At 32.9% G+C, this 22618-nt stretch overlaps 1 protein-coding gene and 1 pseudogene across 6 annotated transcripts; both read right to left on the bottom strand.

The window, feature by feature from the left end:
* Nucleotides 1-2819: 2819 nt before the first annotated feature.
* On the bottom strand, nt 2820-4131 carry LOC125213113 (ethylene-responsive transcription factor ERF017 pseudogene; annotated as a pseudogene).
* An 11256-nt stretch (nt 4132-15387) lies between these two features.
* Nucleotides 15388-22445, bottom strand: LOC125211083 (lipid transporter). 6 transcript variants are annotated; one of them, XM_048110769.2, is made up of 16 exons: nt 22297-22445; nt 21999-22218; nt 21835-21914; nt 20976-21070; nt 20308-20471; nt 19774-19925; nt 19178-19296; nt 18160-18323; nt 17897-17971; nt 17000-17071; nt 16785-16922; nt 16388-16543; nt 16178-16230; nt 15905-16083; nt 15743-15821; nt 15388-15651 (listed from the first exon to the last, which is right to left on the bottom strand). In XM_048110769.2, the coding sequence occupies exons 2-15, from the start codon at nt 22069-22071 to the stop codon at nt 15761-15763; spliced, it is 1581 nt and encodes a 526-aa protein (XP_047966726.1). In that variant the 5' UTR covers nt 22072-22218; nt 22297-22445; the 3' UTR covers nt 15388-15651; nt 15743-15760. The 6 variants fall into 6 exon arrangements, with proteins under 6 accessions (XP_047966726.1, XP_088923063.1, XP_047966727.1 ...); XM_089066937.1 differs by having other exon boundaries at nt 21835-21906; XM_048110770.2 differs by having other exon boundaries at nt 21999-22124; nt 22297-22442.
* Between the last annotated feature and the right edge of the window lie 173 nt (nt 22446-22618).

The following is a 22618-nucleotide window of genomic DNA, read 5'->3' as shown; positions in this document are numbered from 1 at the left end:
TCCTCCATAAGTTCAAAAACAGCCAATACGAAATTTGTACATTTTCAAAAAAAAAGTATTCATATAATCATATTCCGAATCAAAATTCTTGTATATCTGTTGGCATATGGTTTCTAAGGTTTCTTGTTCTTTCAACACAAACATGAATTGCAAATTAGACCTAGTTTTTCAAATTTTCAATAATGTCTAGGCAACTGTGTAGTACCATCTATTGAGGGTTTTCGAAGCTCATTGTCATGTTTGGCCTCTGGTGTTGTCAATTTAGTTGTCGACATCCAAAGCAATTGAGTTGGAAGTTGGCGCAATGGACTTAAAGATTCGCAATGATTTTGAGTTTCAATTATTGATTATCCAGGGATAACATTTTTGCGGGAGTTCAACCCGAACCAACTAATGCACACATGTCACAAGAATGACCGAAATAATATAAAAACACATATCCGCGATTCCTTCAATTCAAAATTTGTTAATAATAATCAAAACTGACTAGAAAACAATGAAACTAGCTATTTATAAATGGTTTGAAAATTCTAGGAACTAAAAAGAAAATACTCCCGGAAAACAATAAAAATACTCGCTATTTCTATAAGAAAATACTCGCTATTTCTATAATGAAATTACAGAAATAGAAATAAAGCTGTAAAAACAATAAAAATACTCACTCTTTAAACTATAATAATATCCTGATTTTACATCATGAGATAGCAATAATTTTGATTGCCAAATTTCGTTGTACAAAAAAATTGAAATCATGATTGCCAAATCTCATTGTACATCATGTTATAGCAATAACCTCCTCTTGCTTCGCAAACCTCGTGCGAATTTAAATCATTTCAACACAGTTGACGTTTTCGCCTCTACTAAAACTGCATCACCAACGAGTTAAAGACTTCAATCAATTTGGAGTTTCAACGTGGATAGATATCTAGCTAAAATTCATCTCCAAACTCAGTGCAAAAAAGGTTAGAACAAAAGAATTTACTGAAAATTAAATCAAAATGTGTAGTATTTGATTTGCAACAAGACCTAGAGCCGGCATACGTGCTTTTGCCTTATTTTAAAAAACAAATACAACATAAATCATTGCATGTCTCAATAATTAATCTCTCTCAAGTCTCAATCAATATGGGAAGTCACAAATCCATAAAATGGGACTAGATAAAAGAGTAACCAATTACAGCTACTTAACCATTTTAGGTTTATTACACTTGCACAAATCAAATTTATCTAGTCTATAATGAAAATGCAGAATTTTAAAACTGAAATGCAATAATGGTTATTAATCATAACCTTCTGTATTTTATAAATAAACCCACCTTCTACTACCATTTTATATATACATCACAGATTGATTTTTTTACAACCATACAGGTTACTAATATTTACAACTGTATCTTATCATTCGATTTCAAGGCGTTGATATCTGAGGCGGGAAATAAATGTTCGTGAACACGTACGTATAAGAAATGCTGATAGAAAATACCAGCAGCCGAAAATCTAATTGTTAGCAATATTGATAGTATTAACTTGTAACTTTGCATGAGTTAAGGTTAGATTGTGAAAGAATTCAATGTTAGATGCATAAAATGATGGTAATATTTTACACTTACCCCATTTGTTAGTATATGGACATAACAACATCAAACTGTAGAGATTCAGCTGTATTAATTTTTTATGCTTTCATGTTTTTGTTTCTTGATTGCTTGTTGGAGGACAATTTATGTTATTGGTGTTTGCAATAAATCTGACTGTAGAGAAATATGGAAGTTCAAAACCCTAGCTAATTGCAGCAAATAATTAGGGCTACATTAATTTATTAAACCACCCTATTTACTTATATAATATTAAACGTGTATTATCAGAAGAAATTCAAGCAGATTAAGAAGTTACTGATCGTGAGTTTAAAATAGGAAAACTATTAACTACATCAACTGAAACATGTCAGGGTTTATGGTGCACAAACATATTTTTTGCTCATCACAAAAATAACTCATGAAATAGTGTTGTTACATTATTATCTTGCATCTTCTGTTAGATATTCTAAATTATTTTGATTTGCTCGAACCACACACCATAGTTTGATTATAAGTAAAAGCAACTCTCTTTTTTCATTGCATATAATTAAATATACAGGGATGAATTATAATATGACCTCTTAAGCAGAAATATTTTGATCAAGAAACCCAAGACTTTTTTTAAAAATAAACCCTAAAATTACAAAATTAATGGGAATGATAAATGATAATCCTCTGTAATGGCAAAATATGCACGCTCTGTTGTGCAGGAAACGCAATAATTTTAAATTCTTGCTTGGAATATTTTTAGTCCTTGAAATATCATTACAAAATCCAACCACAAAAGGAGGAACTTTCTTTGCAAATTAAAAAACCTTAAAATTTCTGATTTCATTCCTAAAATAAAATGATTACCTGAATAAAATAAGATGAATTGGAAAATAGTACTGCTAATTAACAGCCAAATGAAAAAAACCCTATGTATAAAAGTAATTAACAAAGAAAGTAAGTTAGACATGTAAATTAAAACTATATAATTGTGCAACTGGATCCCATAGTGCTTTTAAGTATAACAAGAAAATAAATGTGAAGAAATGAAGATACGCTGCAGAAAATAGTGCGTTTGGTGAATAAATGTTTGCGTTTGATGCACTGTGTTTTCTGCCGCTACAGAAGTTCCACTTTCACCATTCCCCAAAAAAAAACCCCAAAACATAAAAAAATCCCCAAAAATTAAAATTAAGTTCAAATTGAATGCATAAGATTGGAATGAGCAAAAAATATGAATCCCGGAAAAAAACAAATATTAAAATTCAAAATAAACTCCAAAACAAACTGAAAAAAGATGGTTTAAGTTAAGTATAGATATATGCAATGGAAATCTTATCCTTAAAACTTAAGAACTGAACTTTTTCCTAGAATTTGATTGGTTTGCATCAATATACTCACCTTTAATAGAGAGCATAATTTGACATTATTATAGGTAATGTTCGATGTAGCTATGTTTTAGCATGGTATGGATCTCATCATCATTTGGAACTTTTTATATGACTCTTTTGTGTTGCAGACACTTCAACTAATAATAACAGTGGAACAATTCAAAAAAAAAAATTCGAAGGAGACAAGCTAATTTTATTTTTATATATATTACAGTATACTCTGATCTTACAAACACTCAGCCACTATAAAAAAAGATATACCAATCCGGGAACATAGATTATAGAGTGAAATGGTACTTACTACCTTAAACAAACCATAAATGGTTAATATTCTATCCATTTCCTCCATAAACTAATCCCAAATTGACTTCCCGGCAAAAAATATATATAGTAGTACTACTATATATGTATAAACGGAAAGCGTGGGTGTATTCATTTTCTAAAAATTACACACTCATATAGTAGGTCGTAATTCCGACTTATTAGTTGGAGAAGAAACGTCTTACTGATGGAATTCGTGTTTAAATACTTACTTGATTTTTCCCTGATTAGAAATTCCAGAGAAACGAGGATGTCACACTACCACTAGTCCCCGTGTCATAGCCGTATTCGTCATCGGCGCCTCTCTCGGGCAGATTCGGGGGCATGTACATGTCACCGGGCTCGTGAAAAAGGTCGAAGTCCGTGACACGGCCTGCATTCCCTGAATCCAGCACGTCGAGGAACGACCAATCGATGGAATTCATCCCCTCGGAATTCGACGAGGGTGAGGTGTCATCCAATTCAACCGGCGGCGGCGGCGGCGGAGGAGGCTGGCTGCAGGAGTAGGTGTTGCCGTAGTGCTGCGCCACGGCCTGTATCTCGGCGGGGTTGAGGCCCTGCCAGCCGGAGATGTTGGGGGGGTCGGCGGGGAAATTGAGCTTGGCGGTGGGGCCGCGGAGGCAGAAGATGGCGGCGTCGAAGGCGCGAGCCGCCTTCTCGGCGGTGTCGTAGGAGCCGAGCCAGATGCGCTCCCGGCTGTTGGGGAGGCGTATCTCGGTCACATATTTCCCCCACTTCCGCTTCCGGACGCCCTTGTACTTGGGCTCTGCTGCGGCAGAGCCCGAGGAGAAGGAAGCGGAAGAGGAGGGATTGTACATTTTTAGTCAATTGCAATTGCAATTGCATGCATGAATTGGATTTTGGCGGCTGAGGAATTGAGAGCATGATTGGGTGTGTATATATATGGAAAGGGCACAGACCAAAAAGGGGAGATCCAGAGCATGGCTGGTTGAAGTAGAATTTCTGGTTCGAGTCACAGCGCGTTGAATCGGAAAGTCCAATAAGCGTAAATTTAGCGTAGGGTTAATCGGGCCGGGTCGGGTCCGGGTGTGGGGTCAAACTAAAATCATGGAGCCAGACGTGACAACGCGTGGTAGGGTCATTACCTAATTTGCACGTGCTTTATATATAGCCTATGTGTATATATTGTAATATTTTTATTATAAAATTATCCGTTGAGGAGCTGATGTGGGATCATATTGTTCACACCTTTTAGGATTTGGGAATTTTTTATTTTCTTTGACTTACAAATAATATTAATTTTTTCATCCAGAGAAAGGGTCTGCTTCGAATTTATTCAGCATACTCAATCATTGAGTATCGTACGTACAAACATGTAAAATATTTTCATTTTTTCAGCCCCCACCAGTGATGCCTTTTTCGGTTTTTTTTTTTTTTTTTGGATTAATTTCAGTATTATTGTATAGATTCATGAACAAGTACTAATTTTACTACCGAATTAGTATTAAGTTATATGTCTACATTGATTAATTATTATTTATTGTATAGTTTCTAAGTTAAGCTAAACAATTTTCAGTGTTTAGTTTTTGTTTTATTTTATCTGAAAAAATGAAGTAAGACAAAAACATACCAATTTGTTGTTGCCGAAATTGCGAATCAGACACAAACAAAATGACGATAGTTTGGCCGACACTAAATGGATATTTTAGCAAGTTTTTTCACAAGTAATGAATGATGCTATTTATGAACAAGAAGATAATAGTTGACAAAGAAAAAAAAAGAACTAAGTATTAATTTGTGAATTAATGGTGGTAAGTTATATAGAAACAAAACAACCTTGTGTCTAGAAATTAGGTATCGTAATATTGGTCGGCCAAGCTAGACTTCATAAAAAAAATGTTATTGTTTTCTTACTTATTCCCTCCGTCTCATAACATGAGTCACATTTGTTATGAGCACGAATTTTACGAAATACAAAGAATAGTGGATTGAAAAGTTTGTGCAATATGAGACCCACTTTTTATATTGATTTTATAATAAAATGTGAGTGAAATAAGTTAGTGGGCGTGAAACCTACTTACCATTGATGATAAAAATATAATGTGATTTTTATTGTGGGACGGACTGAAATGACAAAATGTAACTCTTATTATAAGAAGAAGGGAGTACTATTTTACTCTCATTCAATTCACATCCACTAATTTGTACTCCCTTCGTCCGCTATTAGGAGTCTCATTTCTTGGCGGCACGTGTTTTAATAAATATTAAGAAAAGTGGATGGAAAAAAGTTAGTGGAATAACGGTTTCACTTGTATATATTAGTTTTAGATGAATGTGAGTGCAATGAGTTAGTGGAAGATGAAACCCTATTACTCCCTCCGTCCTAAGGAAGATGACCCCTTTCTTGAGCGGCACGAGATTTTATGCAACTTTATTCTGTGTGTTGAAGGGAGAGAGTAAAGTAAGAGAGAGAGAATAAAATAGAGATAAAGGTGTTTCCATTTTAAGTAATGGGTCATCTTAGGTGGGACAAACTAAATGGGAAAGTGGGTCATCTTCAATGGGACGGAGAGAGTACTATTTATAGTAAAAGTGAACTGGAACTCCTACTCGTGGACGAACTAAAATGGTAAAACGGGACTCCTACTCGCGGACGGATGAGGAAGTAAATTGTAGCAGTAATTCTTTGGCTATATCCACCTAAGCTAGGCACCTGGTTGCCCAATTGCCCATGTCCACAGCAATGAACAAAGCCATAATATATTAACCGTCCCACAACCCATTATCCATCAACATTGTTTTTAATTGCCTTTAACTGAATTGACTGAAGAGAAATCTAAAAAAATCCATTATAATCCTAACATTATGCACCTGGTAACATATGGTGAATTTTCATTAATTGACTTGCTTAATATTGGGATAGTAGTAGTACTAGTCGGTTTCTATTCAAATGGCTGCACATAAGTTATTGGAGGATCTTTTGAAGACTTAACATTAAATATTGTTCATTCCATCAAGAATTTTCGGACAAGGAATGATAGTTACTTCTAAAAATATATGTATATTTGATCCAGTGAAAGGTACTGTTCAGTTCACCAATTCTGGTTTCACATTCGTTAATATGGCCGGAATAAGTCATTAATGAAGGAAATCATATGTTGCGGCTTCATATCTTACATAATCAAATTCAAAAAAATACTCATATACTTCCAATATTACCGGTGTCTTCTAAGGCTAAGTCCTAACATTTGGTATTAATGAGGTGTTTGTTTTTTGTTGATACATTGAATCACCAAATATTTATAATATTTATTATTAATAAGAATATTAAGAATATTTATGGTAGAATATATTATCACATTTCATTTTTTTTAATCAATTGTCACCCTAAGTGTAAATTTGGCAAATATAATTCCTTAATGGTCACATGATGCAAATATATTTAGCTCTTTTCCCCTTTATTTAGTACTATATATATCTTCTTTTTCTTTTGCCAAGGTATATTTTAAAAATGAACAAGCCAAGCTGATAAAATTATCGATTTACAATTGGATCGGTCAGGTGAAAATACTATAGCAAATTCACTTGCCCATATTTTAGCAATGAAATGTCTCGCAAGTGTACTGGGGCGGGCTATTATAGTGATGACAAGCAAGAGTATCATATCCACATAGATTAGTCAGTTAACTTAAGTACCTGAATCATAATCATTCACTATTTAAACGATTCAAGATTTGGTTTGGTCCTAAAATCCTAAATTACCTACCAATTCAAGCAACATAAAATAAAATAAAAGATGATTTGAAGTTTAGAAAATATGGAGAAAGAGGCGGAGTTCTAGGATCCAACTACATTAATGACTTAGTATTTCTATGATTATTAGGAAAATCGTTACTATAGAATAGGCCCTCTCTCAAGTGCATTCATCAGGTTGATTAGATTCTAATATCAAAGTTTTTTTGTTCTCGAATGCAAATAATTTAAATGATGATTGTTCACTTAACCAAGAGAAGCTTTGTATATCTATATTAATATAGTTAAACGATCACAATTCAATGGTTAGCTAAGCAAGAAAATGATTAAAAGCACAAGAATAATCAAAAAATTACAAAAGCTATGTAAAAGGTTCAATTCCAATACATCAAAACATAATCAATGTAGTATTCACCCAAAACCCTACACAAGTTGTTTAGCGACTAATGTTTGAAAGAATATCACAAATATAATCCACGGAAAACATAAGAAACATAAGCAAGATGATACCAATGTCCCAGAGATGAATTGAGCAGTGAGAATCCTTCTTCTTGATGATCAAAATCTTCACAATGGTCTTCTTTTTTTTGTTCTTGGATGAAAATTTGACAATATGGGGTTGTAGAATGTGTTGGAAATTGTGCCCTAGGTCTTTTATTCCTAGGACTGAAAAGAAGCCAGCGCCATTCTAGCAAGTCGATGAGTGTGCACCTAACGAGTCGCTGATAACTGTCTTGGTTATGGTTTTATTCCAACAAGTTGATGCAAACTCTCTGGACCTTCTTGTAATTCCAGCAAGTTGCTAGAAACTCTCTGGAAGTCAGTGTCATCCTAGCGAGTCGTTGGGTTTTTAGTTGGGTAGAAATGTCTCGAGGTCCACTTTTTTTATCCCTTTTTTCACCTAGTTAAGCTCTTTATCTACACGTTTTGCACAAAACGGTCAAAATATCAAAATAATAGAGAACAAGATATAACTATACTCCCTCCGTCCCTAAAAAGTATAAACATTATTCGGTACGGATTTTAATGTATAATTGGTAAAGTAAGAGAGAGAAGAAATATATAATGGAAGTGTAACTAGTGCTAGTGGAGAGTGGGTTCCACATCATTAGTAATGTAGTATAATGGTATAAGTTGTACAAAATATGATGTATAGCGGTAATGTATTGTTTAACTATTTCAAAATAAGAGTTCATAGTATTTTTCAGGGACGAACTAATAAGAAAATAGTTCATACTTTTCAGGAACAGAAGAAGTATTAATCATTAATCACAAACAACTAATTATGCAGAAGCTAAATAAATATCAAAATTAAAGTAAATACAGTAGTATAAGTAAACGGAAATATTAAAAGTGGCTAATTACGCAATAACTAAAAAACTCGAAGAGACTCATTATTTGGAACCGAACTGGGAAACTGAGAAGAGACTCATTATTTGGAGGCTTGGAGCATGGACTAAAGGATGGTGCCCAGAATTTCCTTTCTCACCGAGCCAAATGTGTGAGGACTTCTTAAAGCTAGAAGATGGACGGAGCATAATCACAGAAGCAACTCTGATAAACATATATGTGCATTATAGCTCGCCCTGCCTCCTAGTTAGTTGGTTGATGTTTGTTTAGTTTTTGTTTTCTTTGTTCTGCTTCGGGGGTGCATTTCCTTTGCTTAGCTTGCTTTTCCTGGTTTGAGGTTTTTTTGTTGCTTGTTTTCTTGGGCTAGTTGATACTGAACTTTGGTTCCTTTGCTCACCGATCTCTAAGCGGTTTGAGCCTTTTCTCTCGTATAAGAAAAAAACTAAAAAACTTTAAATTTAGAATGAAAAGCATATAAAAAAATTAAACTACGCATCGTGGCAATAGCTTAAAAAACTGAATGCAGTAACTAAACTCAAAATCTAAAAAGGAAAATATGTGAACTAACTAAAAATTTCTAAATACATTAAAATTCGATAATATGGATTTTTTTTAAAGTTGAAAAGCTATGTAAAAACGCCGAAATTTGTGAATGAGAGGAAAATACAAATAATATGACATTATTCCTACTCTATGAATTCAGATGATGCTGATATCAAAATCTTTTTATGTTGAAATAGCATATATCTAGAATGCTTATTCAATCAATCATACATTACTATGATTGAGAATTGTGCACTTGTGCACATCTAAATTGATCAAAATAAACACTTAATCTCCCTAATTTTCCACATGTAGGGTCTACATAAATTGAATTTAATTGTTATGGATGCTAAACATAATTATGATCCCACATCTTTACAGAAGTCTGCCCCATATTCTTGTATAGTGGAGTAGTTTCTAACTTTCTACCAAATCCGGAGTTAGAAAATATTTTAACTTATTATATATTGTTAAAAAAAAATTCAAAATATACATAAATCATAGTATAAAAAGTTTCATTCATGTTTTAATTTAGTACCTCCATTATTATGTTTGGATGTCGTTCAGTCTTTGTCAATGTAGAGTATATAATATTCTACTATTATTGTTTCATGTTGATTTAAAAAATTGTATCATTATTTTTACATTGGTGCGAAAAATTTCATCATTGTTTCATATTTCTACATCACGTAGGTAATGAATTAATGACGTTCAAACACATATGACGATGAAAGTTTTTTTATTATGCAAACTTCAAACATTTCGCACCAATATGAGACAAAGAGAAAACATTTTGTATGAATTGTGTAATTACCTCGTCAAATCCACTTCAATAGGTGATCCAGATTATATTCTAACCAAAAATTGGTCACTCCGAGACCAAATATCTTAGATTCGAGTCCATCATGAGCGAACTTAAATTTCCTATTTATATATAAAAGAGATTGTGCTACTTCATTAACTTTGCTACGCCTTCAAGAATGGTACATTGTTCTTAAGTTTTTGTTCTCTCTTCTATTGGATTCATAATTCTAATATCGTAGAACTATAAGGATTTTGTTAATAATAACGACTATGGTTTATCTATTTCCAAATTTAAGTATACTCATCGATTGATGCCAATTTTATATTCTATTCATTCCATGTTAATAGAGTCGTATTCATTTTTGGACGTTCCAACATAATAGAGTCATTTTTATTTTTGATAAAAAGTAAGAGTAATACATTTTCTCTCGTACTTTATTTTTTTTTTATCTTACTTATTTTATTCACTCTAATATTTTATTCTCTCCCTTTAACATATTAAATATAATCTACATGTCAAAAGAAACGGAAGGAATATTTTTTATATTATGGTCTCTTTTGGGGACCCTATTATTAATTTCTATCAAACGTTTAAAGAAAATCTTTACATTAAACTATACGATTAATTTTTGTTGTTAGAATATAAAGACTATTATACCGATGATTATAAAATAAATATATCGATGATTAGAAATTAGTATAATATAATATCCTCAATCCCCGTCAACGTCTATTAATGGTCAAATGGTTGACTCTTTCAAAACGGCTACAAAATCAATGTTTCTTTATAGGTTTTTTTATAAGTTTATGTTTATTATTTTATTCTAACAATTTTTTTTAATTGAACTCATGGAATTCCCAATCTATATGTACGGGATTATATTTTGGAGCGTATACTTATGAAATTTTACTATCCAAGTGTCAATTTTGAAACATGCGTGAGTGGGCAGTCGCCATCACATCAATTCCTTTCTACCATCAACTATATATGAGGTCCCCTACTTAATTAAAAGCAAAAAAAATGAAATTGAAAATAAATTTAAATAATTAAATAAAAACGCAACACCTCACTCTCTTCAATTCTAATGTGGACGCAATTAATTATGTAGTTTGATATGAAGTTAAAAATCGATCCTTTCACATGACCATCTTCAAGTCATTTTTATGGGTCGGCTTATTATTGTGGAATAGTGATTGATGATGTGAAATATTTTTGTATGGAACCGAAGACTCTTTTTCAAGATTTCAGCTGCTATTTCTACTTAGGCATCAGCAATGATGCAAGCTCAACTTTTGTATGGTTCTAAATGTACGTTGACATTCAACAATTTTAAAGTGACCACATCCCAAATTTAATGACAAAAAAATCATAATCTTTCTCCTTTTTTGGTGTCGCATTCTTAACATTACTAAGACAGATGTCTCGTGACCAAGTTTGCAACGCTTATTAATAATTTAGAAAACCCACATATACGGCCCATGATATACAAAAAAATGAGCATGATCTAATTGATATTAGTAATGTAGTATTCATTAAATTAAATCCCGATAATCGTTGCTAGAAATACAAAAAACAAAACAAATAGGCACTTTTATATCCCAATGTCTTATAAAGAAACAAAAGGTTTTTAAACATAACTTAGTGGGACGAAGAGAGTAGTTTATTTTAGTACTATGTATTATCAAACTAACGTTAATCCATTGTCTTCAAATATGTATATGAGTGTTTCTAATTTCTTTTAAGATACATAAGTAGTAAAATCAAACAATAAATTTCTTAGCCAAAATGATGTAAAAATTGGTGGATGTGATATGACTAAGCACAATCATGTAGACCTGCCCACGGTTCATGAACCGGTGGTTTCTGTTCGGAACCGCCGGTTCCGATTTTGGGAAATATGGAACCGGATCCAAACCGTGAGACTTTTTCGGTTTTGGTTTCGGTTCAAAAATCGGCGGTTTCGGTTTCGGTTTGGAACCGTCGGTTTTTGGACGGTTCGTAGGTTCGGTTTCGCGGTGTTTTTCCTTTTTTTTTTTTTGCCATGTGGTTTGAAATTATAAAATAAATTGAAAAAAGAAAATGGATAGTTTAAATTGAAGTAAGACAAATAAGGTGAAAATTATATCAATTTAATTGAATTAGAGTTGAAACTTGAAACGGACAACCATACATTACAAATTTACAATTTACATTTACAAATTACAATGTGATAAAATTTACAAACAAATTACAATGTGATATAGTAATTTACAAGTGTCGTACTCGTCTAAACGTAAACAAAAAAAACATGAAATGAGGAAAAAAGGAAAAAAAATTGAAAAGGGCTTGAGCTCAACTTAAATTTTCAAAGTTAGACTTTTCAAATTTGAGTTAAGTTGCCTACGTATCCACAATTTAATTGAGGAATCAAAGCTCACGTAGTTCTCTTACCTCGCTCACCTTTTTGGTCGGCCGTGGAACCGCCGGTTTTGGTCAACAAATCGTCTGCAAAAAGCTGAAACGTCACTTGGTGCAGTGATTCCTCGTGTCTCTTGTCGGAACTAGCGGTTCGGTCGCAGTTTCGGTTCAAAAAATTTGAAAACTAAACGAACCACGGTTCTAAAATTCACGGTTTCGGTTCGGAATATTTCTCACAGTTCCGGTTTGGAACCATAACCGGCGGTTACGATTTCACAGTTAATTGTCGGTTCGGTAAACCTTGGGCAGGTCTACAATCATGTTATTCATGCTATATAATTTAATTAGGGAAAGTATAATGTTGTGTCCCGACTTTTGATAATACCATCATTGTAAGATTTATGTCCCGATTTTCCAGAAATAACTAGTTGATTTTGAAAAATGTCGGAATACATATCCATCATCACTACATAGAGAAAAATTAAGGATTTTATAATTGTAAACAAATCATGTTTTTTTGGGTAGCTAACGAAGGCAAAGCCTAAAAACAAAACTAAACTACCGAATATAAGAAATGCCTATTCTATCATGCAGCAGCCAACTACGGAGCTCCATAGGGACTGTTTCTAACACATGCATTCCTCTATGAAACCTATAAGCATAATGTGACATAAAGTCAATAGCAAAATTCCCTTTTTCGGTGCACATGCTGTACCACCACGGATCAAAATCCTTCAATAACTCATGTACCTTGTGCACAATTGCCAACAGATAGATACCTCGAGGGGCTCCATAATCATAGAAACTCCGAAAAAACTATCACTCTCTACTTCCAACTTCCGAAAGCCCAAAGTTTTAGCGACTTGTAACCCATAATACATACACCAAATTTCTGCAGTCAAAATGGAACAAACTCCAATATTGGTGATAAACCCACCTTTCCAACATCTTGTAGCGTCGCAAATAGTCCACCCCCAAAAGCACAAGTCGAGCTCCCTTCCAAAGACGTATCTGTATTTAATTTGATAGAATCATGTTTTAATTCCCCGATTAGACTCATAATGAAACAACTTAACTTTAAAAATCTAAAATTATTATAAATATTCACAAATATATTTACATACTAATGTAAATAACTAGATTTTTTAAAATAAATAAAACTTATAATATATGTAAACTAGTAGGAGTTTAGATTTTATAAAATATTTTAAGAGTTTATTTTGGTAAGAAGAAATAACATCAATCGATAAAATGAAGAAATAAAGAATAAAAATATGTTTTCATTGAGGTTGGCCCATAGATTTTTTAGTTAAAAGACTAATAATTAAACCGTTAAGGCTTAAGCTACTGAATTTTATATGACATTTGTATAGAAAACAATATTCAGAAGGTCATACTCAAAAATTAATGGAACAATAAGATTCAGCATTTCCCTGTCCTGTAACATATACAATCAATCTAAAAATATTAATTCCAAAATAGCATTATATCCATTTGCACAATAAATTGTTTTCTTTCAGAGTAGTAGGATATAATTATGTGAACCAGAAATGCCTAGCACGTAACCTCAAAAGTAGATTGATTTCATTTTCAAACTTCATTGATCTTTATTTTAGTTGTAATTGACTCAATGTCACTAGAAATTCCAGCTTGTACTGTGTATATTTAGCGTTTGGTGTTACACTAAATACCAAAATAGAGTAATGAAAAAGTTTTACAACCATCTCTAACAATATTACTTTAAATATCAAAATAGAGTAGTAAGAGTAGTTTTAATGGTAGTGTAAATCTATCCATTTTAGGTTTCTGAACAAGATATATCTATTTTTAAATTTACACTAAAACAAATTTAAACTATTTTTTCTAATTTTTTTAATATAAAAGTAAGTCAATAAAAATATTTATTTTAAGTTTGATTTTAGTATAAATATAGTTGAAGCAAAATCACTTTTTAATATTCCTTTATTTATATTTTCATTTTGAGGTGTCAGCAAAAAATAGTTCCATCTAAAAATAAAAAAGTGTTTCGCAAATTAATAGCACCACTTTTTTTCTCTTTATCATACCTTATTCAACTTTTCTCAGTATCTCTTACTTTTCTAATTTTTATTATATATGTGATATTTATCCTTGGAACTACTATTTTTTATTGATGGAGAGAATATGATATTTACACTAAAAATGTAGTGCAGTAGTATTTTAATTTGATACTCCCTTCGTCCGTGAAAAAATATTTCATTTTGCCATTTCAGGCTGTCCGGGATTTAAAGTCTTATTTACCGTTTTTCATTCTAAGTAAGTAGAGCCCCCATTCACCTAAATCATTACTCACATTTTATTATAAAATCAATACTTCACTCTGTATATCCTCACAAAAAATAGACAAATTTGTAAATAACACAGATTTTAATGTGCAATTAGTAAAGTAAGAGAGAAATGAAAAAAAAGTAAGAGAGGGAAAAAAAGGTAGTGAGAGCAGTATAAGTTGATTGTAAGGCCCACATTATTAGTGATGTTTAATTGGTTAAAAACTTTCCTTATTTAGACTTTGTCTTATTTTGGGAATGACCTAACATGATAAAACTAATCTATTTTTATAAGATTGAGGAAGTATATAAAAGTGAAAGTTCATATTTTACTAACTTATTTTTCTATTTTTCTTCATAAAATTAAACAATTTCTTAAAACTCATTATGAGTTAAAATAAGATTATGAACGGCTAACGGACAGAGTACCTTTTTTGTTGAGTGACTTTAGCATTAAGATTTGACTTTTTTGATTTTCCAAAATTTTTGGATTTATCAAAGTCTTGAAATTATTTCAAACATGCACAAAATTAATTAACATAAAGACATTTAACAATATAGATAAAGTGATTAATCAGAAAACTAGAGTAAACCATAGTGAGATAAAACAATGAATATGGTTTCAAAACTGACTAATATAAAGTGATAATTTCTACTTCTATATATTCTTAATCTTATAGCTTACATAATAATTATATAAATATCAATATTCATTTTCGTAAACCATCATTACGGAAATGAAAGGAAGAAATTAAATCTATGGAACAGAGGAAGAAACAAGATCGGGCCCATTTTGAATGGGTGTAAGCCTGTTCATGACCCAAAATACATGGTCCAATATGACCTAAAATCTATGAACTAATTTATTAAAATTATATTCTCCAAATTAAATTTAAATTTTATATTAACAGAGAATTTTAATCTCGATTGAGCTCAAAATAAATTTTATAATGTTAATGAGTCTTCTGAGTTTTCCAATTCACAATTCAAGCTTTGACTTAAAGCAAGCAAAGGACTGAGTCAATCTTATTAATACTCAACCAAATTGCATCCACTTCACCTCTTAGATTAAGAAGTAGTAACAACACTAATACACCTCCCTCAAAAAGAAATTAACAAGAAGCATAACATGTCACAACACTAAATCATGAGATTGCTAGGCAATAAACTAACTTATATTGTTACAGTTCAAGTACTAATGTCAGCTACAACTGATACAGATATCGTTCTGCAACAGTGATTTTCTATCGTCATGTCACAACCTACATATTGAAAAAAAAAATGAAGAAGGTAAGATTGCATACTAAATAAAAATCTTTTACGACAGATTGACTGCGAAAAAAAACATGTAACCTTCGATGTGTAGCAGATTCAATCAGCATGTTCGCGGAAACGTATGATTTTGTTAATGAAAGGCTTCTCCTTTCGATAGCTGAAGACAAGAGTGCCATTATTAGAAACATCAAAGCTACTCGATTGGAAGACAGTCACGAAAAAATCCACAGTAATACTCACATTACATATGCAGATACAATGAAACAGGACAAACCGAAAGAGAGATGCACAGCAAAGGTGGCCCAGAATTTATCTCGATCAAGATATAGCCTTTCAAAGACGAAGGTGGCAAAACCTGAAACCAGAAGAAACTCATACCCACCAGGCAAACAACTTTTAAAGGAAAAGGAGGAGGATTCCTGCGAAGACGACACACAATGAGCTATGGTTCATCGTATCCACAAGCTGCAATGCTTCAAAAGAAGGCATATAAGTGGCATATTATAGGCATACCTTGAAAAACTGTCTGATGAAAATTGCTGAGTAGACTATCCGCAAGATCATGTCTTTTTATTGAACGTCAAGGAAGAAAATTTTTTGAATGATCAATTAATTATCACCATTGTTATATGTGCTGCTACTTAACATAATAAACTACATCAAGCAGAAGTATGGCAGATTAGAATGGCCTATAGTAATATTTAGAAAATTCGTAAAGGATACTCAAGGAATTTGCTAATATCAAGCCGATTGCACCTGCTGATCTTATAAGTAAGACATTCATGACCAGGTAAATCAACGAGAAGATTAGCAATGCGTCGTTCGATCGTTTAAGTTGATTCTCTGTTGCAACTGCGTGCAAAAATGCTTCAGATGTTCCTGATAGATAAGATTATGATCAGTCAAACAACTTTAGCCATGTAGTTGTCCTTAAATAGCTAGAAACTATTAGTATTGTTCTTCCAGAAACTGCAAAACCAATTTTGTTGCCGAAAAATAATCAAAGAGCAGCAGCATAAAACACAATGACCCCAAAACAAGAAAAACAGTATAATATAGTGTCAAGACTCATAGGAAAGATGAGGGATATACTGAAAGAGTAGAAAGTACAATCATTTACCATTCATGGCTATAACTATCACGTAAAGGCAAAAATATTGGAGTGCTGTAGAAGCTTCTCCGTCACTCCATTTCCTGCCATACAGCAATCTGATGAGGGAGTAGGAGTAACTTGGACCAAATGCAATAACCACCAGACCTGCAAAATAGAGTAATCATAGGTATCTTCAAAGAACAAAAGGTACACAGCTAGGAAGCAAGACAATTGCAGTATACCTATTAGCAAAACAAGCTTTAGTGCATCTGTAAGACTCCTCGCAAGATTTTTCACTTTTTTTTTGGGATCTCCTGCGTGGACACAAAGTTAGAAAGTTAACATGCATCTTAGAAATGAATGCTCATGTTTATCTATAATGAGGCTAAATATTGTAAACTGTAAAACAGCCATAACCAGGCTTCAACAATTTGCACAATTTGCCAAATAAAATTAATTTTATTGCATGACAATGCTTTTTGAACAATCTATAAGAATCGTTTGTTCATTTTTCTGTCTTACCTTAAAATAATAAAGCCAATTCATGTCTATTATCAAACAATGTAATCTACTGTTCTTTCCCAATCTCTACCAAAGCTAATCTCACCCGTATACCTTTAGATTAATAGCTTAGGCAAGCATAAAATCTACAGAAGCACTAAAAATTGGCCAAAAGACCCCCATACAACTTTGATGGACTACTACAGTCAAATCTAGCATCAGAATTGCTGCTTATGAGATTATTGAAGTTATTTCCAGTAGCATAGGATAACAAAATATGGGAAAGTCACACTTTAATACCTAAAGAAAATAAAAATCTGAACCATCAACTTTTAACAGTCACATCATGGAGTTCGATTTCCAGCAACAGAAATCGCACGTGGCATGCCGAAAGCTGAGGCATTGTTTGGATGCGCACTCATTTTTAATTTCTTTTGTCTAATCCAGTTCAGCTTTATATAAGGGAAGACACCCCCCCCCCCACACACACTTTATCACATCAGATAAGCATGTCAGCATATAAACAACAACCACCAAGTAAATTCTAATAATTGTACACCAAATCATTGTTGATTGCAGAATAGATATACACATTGGCATGCCAGAAATAAAGTTCTCATAAAAGAAGAGGTATAAACCTGAGGCAGACCTTGCAAAAGTCATATAAGAACTTTCTTCGAATGGAAGAAAAATCAACCTCACCACTAAGCTTCCTGCAAGAAAAACATCTTAGTTTTTTTGGATTACTGACTGACTAGCGATTAAAAAAAATTCTAAAATAGGTAAATCTCGCACGCATATCCAATATCATTTATCAAGCAAGCATCCATTTGAAAATAATCTTATCCTTGCAAATGAAATATAGAAAAGAACACAAGAAAAACGTGCATGGTCAACTTACCAAGTTTGTCGACTAGTCCATAGACTGCTTGGTTATATGGTGTATCCAACCAAACAAGGACAAACTTTTCACCTTCCTGAAGAATAAACTTTCGGAAAGATTGAAGAGTAAAAATCATACACATGTTGGCAAGCGGACGGTCATAACTCGTTGTATTTCCTACCCTGAAAAGCAGTATCAAAAAAAAAAACTCGAAGTAAATAAATGAGAAAAGTGATTGTTCTATTGAACTTACAAAAATATTACTACATCTTGAAATTACAATCATTATGCATGTTGGAAGAATACACCAAGGGTTTTGTATGCTAGAAAAAGCTAGATAGACAATACTATGTGGTTCAAATGCTACAAGATTATCCAGATTGACACCATTTTGAGATCTTACCCCAGAATGTCCACGTAGAATAAAAGATAAGGTAGTAACCATATAACAATTCATAAAACAAAACCCAGCTGACTTCCTCTGACCACTAGCTATTGAACAATCATCCTATTCAGTCTCAAAATAAAACACCTAAGTACTTGAAACAAAGATGGAGTTATATAATACTACCTCCATCCTCGAAAAGCATAAACTTTTGAAACGGCACGAGTTATAATGCACAAATGGTAAAGTAAGAGAAAAGAATTGGTAAAGTAAGAGAGAGGAAAAGAAAAATGGGTAAAGTAAGAGAGAGGAAGAGAAAAAGTAGCGGAAGAAGTGTTAGTGCATTGTGGGGTCCACGTCCTAAAATAGAAAGATTAAAAGTTTCTATTTTTAAGGGATGGCCCAAAATGGAAATAGTTTCTATTTTAAGGGACGGAGGTAGTAGAATTAGAGTATGACATGAATAAAGGAATGTGAAAGAGAAACTAAATTTCCAGGCAACAGAGTAGATCATGAAAACAATAGTCTCCAATACACTTCAATAAATAATTATCTTAGATGTTACTTGTTAGCCATTTGATTTTCCATGTTATGTTCTTTGTGGAAAATAAGTGCAGCTCAGTACAATGGAGGCCACAAAGATTATAATACCTGAATGGAAAGAGAATGGAGGATTTATAGACTTGAAAGAGAAGAAAGTAGCCCCAGTAACCCAAGAAAATAGATGCTCCATATGCAACCTGTGACAGTGCAAATACAATTGCTTTCTCCTGTAGTTCATATAATACTTGATTAGTTGGAAGTTACAGTGCAACTCAGTTGAAGACCAAAGAAAACACATAAAAGTTCTAGCACAATAATACTCGTGAATATCTGTATTTTAATAATTAAAGGCACTCGAGAATATGAGAGAGACGATTTGTTTGCACAATCAAGAAAAGAACATACGAATTGATCATTACAGAGGGGATCTGCTTCAATTTTTAGGGTGTGAGCCTTAAGGGGCCAGATGAGAGACCAATTAGTTTTTTTATGGTGTCAAGATTGAGCCAGCAAAAATCGACATAGTTTGAGGTTGCATGAACCTAATTCCCTAAATAATAAAGGGCAGTATAAATTCCATTGGATGAAAGTATTAAGCATACAGTTTTAGTAAAATATAATTTGCTTGATTCTTCACTAAAATAGGTCAGGACAGTAAGAACTCCTCTATGATTGAGAATGCAAAGCATAGCTCTACTACTTACCAGGCTTGGCTGCTTCAGGATGAGAATATATGTTATCATACAGCGTGAAAGAGTGGCAGCAGTTTCAACAAGAAGCCGCAATTTCAGAAGAACCAATGTCTGGGACAAAATATAAAACGGTTCTGCCAGTAGCTCAAGAATGCATGCAAAACCTGCATATGCACAAATAGATAAAATATGTCTTAAACAGAGAGAAAAGTAAGATGATGACTGTATTATATGCCACTTAACCATTATGTTCCCAAAGAAGAGCAGCTGATTGAATAAAACACCACTTAATGCTCTATGTATCTCAAAGTTGAAGAGTAATATATTTTGCTAATAGCAACAACCTTAGAATGATTCAACATCAGAAGTTAGTTGGACCAGAAGAGACCAATATACTTTGCTTCTACTATTATTAAACAATCACTAGCTCACTATCGCATTTTAAATATTAATATATTAAATGCAAGACTTCTAATATCAGAATTGTCTTAATATTGTGTAGCACCAAAGCACCACATCCCTGAAACTCTAGGTCTGTAGGCTTACCATTAATCAAGATAGCATGTCCATATGGACTAGAATAACTTAGATCTTGCCACCAGAATACAAATATGCATGCTCCAAGTGTAACCAGTATTCCTATAGGCAAAGTTATCCAGGACACTTTCAAAATTTTAGCAGCATTTGCTCCTGTTGCTGAAGCTCCATCACTGATTAATCCATTTTCAGAGTACATTCAGATAACCAAACACAACTAAATAAGTAAATATCCATGCATATTCTGGCATTTAAAACATTTACATCAGAAAAAATCATCAAAGGCCCGAACATTGGCAAACATATGTGTTTTTTTTTAAAATTAGCAGAAGAAGCACATAACCTGAAACGTGATCTGAACTGTAAGTTTCTACTTGTAGATCATTTTACATCTGTTATTACCACAATAAAGAAATCATAATTTAACTAGATTTTGGATGAAAAAACTGAATTACATAAAACATTTTTATGCACTGATGAAGTTGTTCTATGTTAAGTAATGACACTGAACATTCATGAAAAGATGGACACGTATCACATCAATGGAAGTCATTAGGTAATTAAGGGAAGCAAGCAAATCCAGACTGAAGGTAAGTGAGCACAGAGAGCAGGTACATGAAAACAAGACTAAAATACGGATAATAGGGCATCGCAGTAATAAAAGCATTTAAGAATACCATTTGATATCTTCCCGCATGCATGCTCTCCGGAATCCCTCTCTACTAAGAAACAATATGCAGGTAACAAACAAATGGAACTGGACGGCATAAACCTGCATTGTTTCAAGAAACACTTAGATGCCATTCAGTTGCTATGACTCATTAATTCATTATGATCTTCCATCTATGATTAAGTTGTCAGGTTATTTTAGTAGGAGGGGTGGCTACGACTCATTATCATATGATTATCCATCTAAGATTAAGTTGTTAGATTCAACCTCATGAACCGAACATAATACATATTCAATCATGAGATACAATCTTGCAAATCGAACGGGCCCTTAGTGTTAGATAGTACTTCAAAAAAAAAAAAATGATGAACGCAAGCATAGTTAGCAAGAAATATTGTGAGAATATCAAAGTCCAATGAACTAAGAAACATATTAACTAATTCAAGTACACATAATTTAAATAACAAGTGTAATAATGAAAAACAAAAGGTTAGATGTCATGCTTCTGAACATCGAAATCTTTCCCAAACAATGTAAAGTGGACACAGGTCATATGAATCATTAGAACTGAAATTACAATTCAGATTAATTGCCTTTAAATTATGTTAATGCCCAAATCACTTGAAATTTAATCGAAACAAGAAATAGTCAATTTCGATCCTCCACACCCACCCCATAGAGATTCTTGGCTGTTGAAATCAAACAGATTAACAATCATTTATAATTCTGTATGTCCATTTTTGTTCAACAAGTGATTTCTCTAACCATACAACAATTAAGTAACTCCTAAATTTCCCTAAAAAAGTTATGACAAAATTCACATTCATTTCGCCAAAAAGAGATTAATATTATCATAATACAATTACCGCATAATCTTCCTCAGATAAGTGTCTGACAATCCAGGAGTTGAATATGAATGGGATTCCCCTCGCCAGAAACTGCGTTGCTACAAAGTAAACACTATAACACGTAAATACTGTATCACAAACTCAATAACTGGAGATAGAGATGAACGTGAAAATTGTAAAACCTAATAAGTATTTAAAAGTGCGCTGCAAACTCGCAGATGTGCCGCCATCCGCACTTGACATCTCCGAAACCATGTTTTCCCCGTTGATTTTAATCTCTATGCTTTGGTTTCTTAACTTCTAGCAATCTTCAGAGACATTGTATGATGAATTTTCGTTAGTTTGGAGTGCCACAGCAAGTAATTGAACTCAATTGAATTGAGGATTAGGCTTTTGACAAACCTAAACAGGAAAATAGATTAAATGGGTCAAAATTGAGTGCATAAACAAATGAATTAAGTGAGTGCAGGAGGACATTACCATTTGAAAAGGTTTGAGCAGCCAACCAAATCGACTACGCAATTGCAGTGATCGGAATTACGATCACGGCGGCCGCCTTAAGCTAGTCCAGGCAGACTTTCTGTTTTTCTGTTAAAATAAAAATGCTGACTTTTTTCTTTTAATGAAGAAGAAAACTCGATGTTTAAAAGAGCAGAATAAGAGAGAGATGGGCTGAATATTATATTACTGAGCCCAAATTAAGAAAATTGGATTGTGAATTAGTACATCGTCTAAGATACACGGTTCTTTTGAGTTCTTTTTTCACGCGTTTGAAAAAATGATACTCTCTTCGTCCCATTAA

This window comes from Salvia hispanica, chromosome 3, assembly GCF_029641045.1.
Source record: "Salvia hispanica isolate PSC_SH4W2 chromosome 3, Shi_PSC_v1, whole genome shotgun sequence".
NCBI classification, from domain to species: domain Eukaryota; kingdom Viridiplantae; phylum Streptophyta; class Magnoliopsida; order Lamiales; family Lamiaceae; genus Salvia; species Salvia hispanica.
The sequence above is the reverse complement of the archived record's forward strand: the minus strand, read 5'-3'. Positions and strand labels throughout refer to the sequence as shown.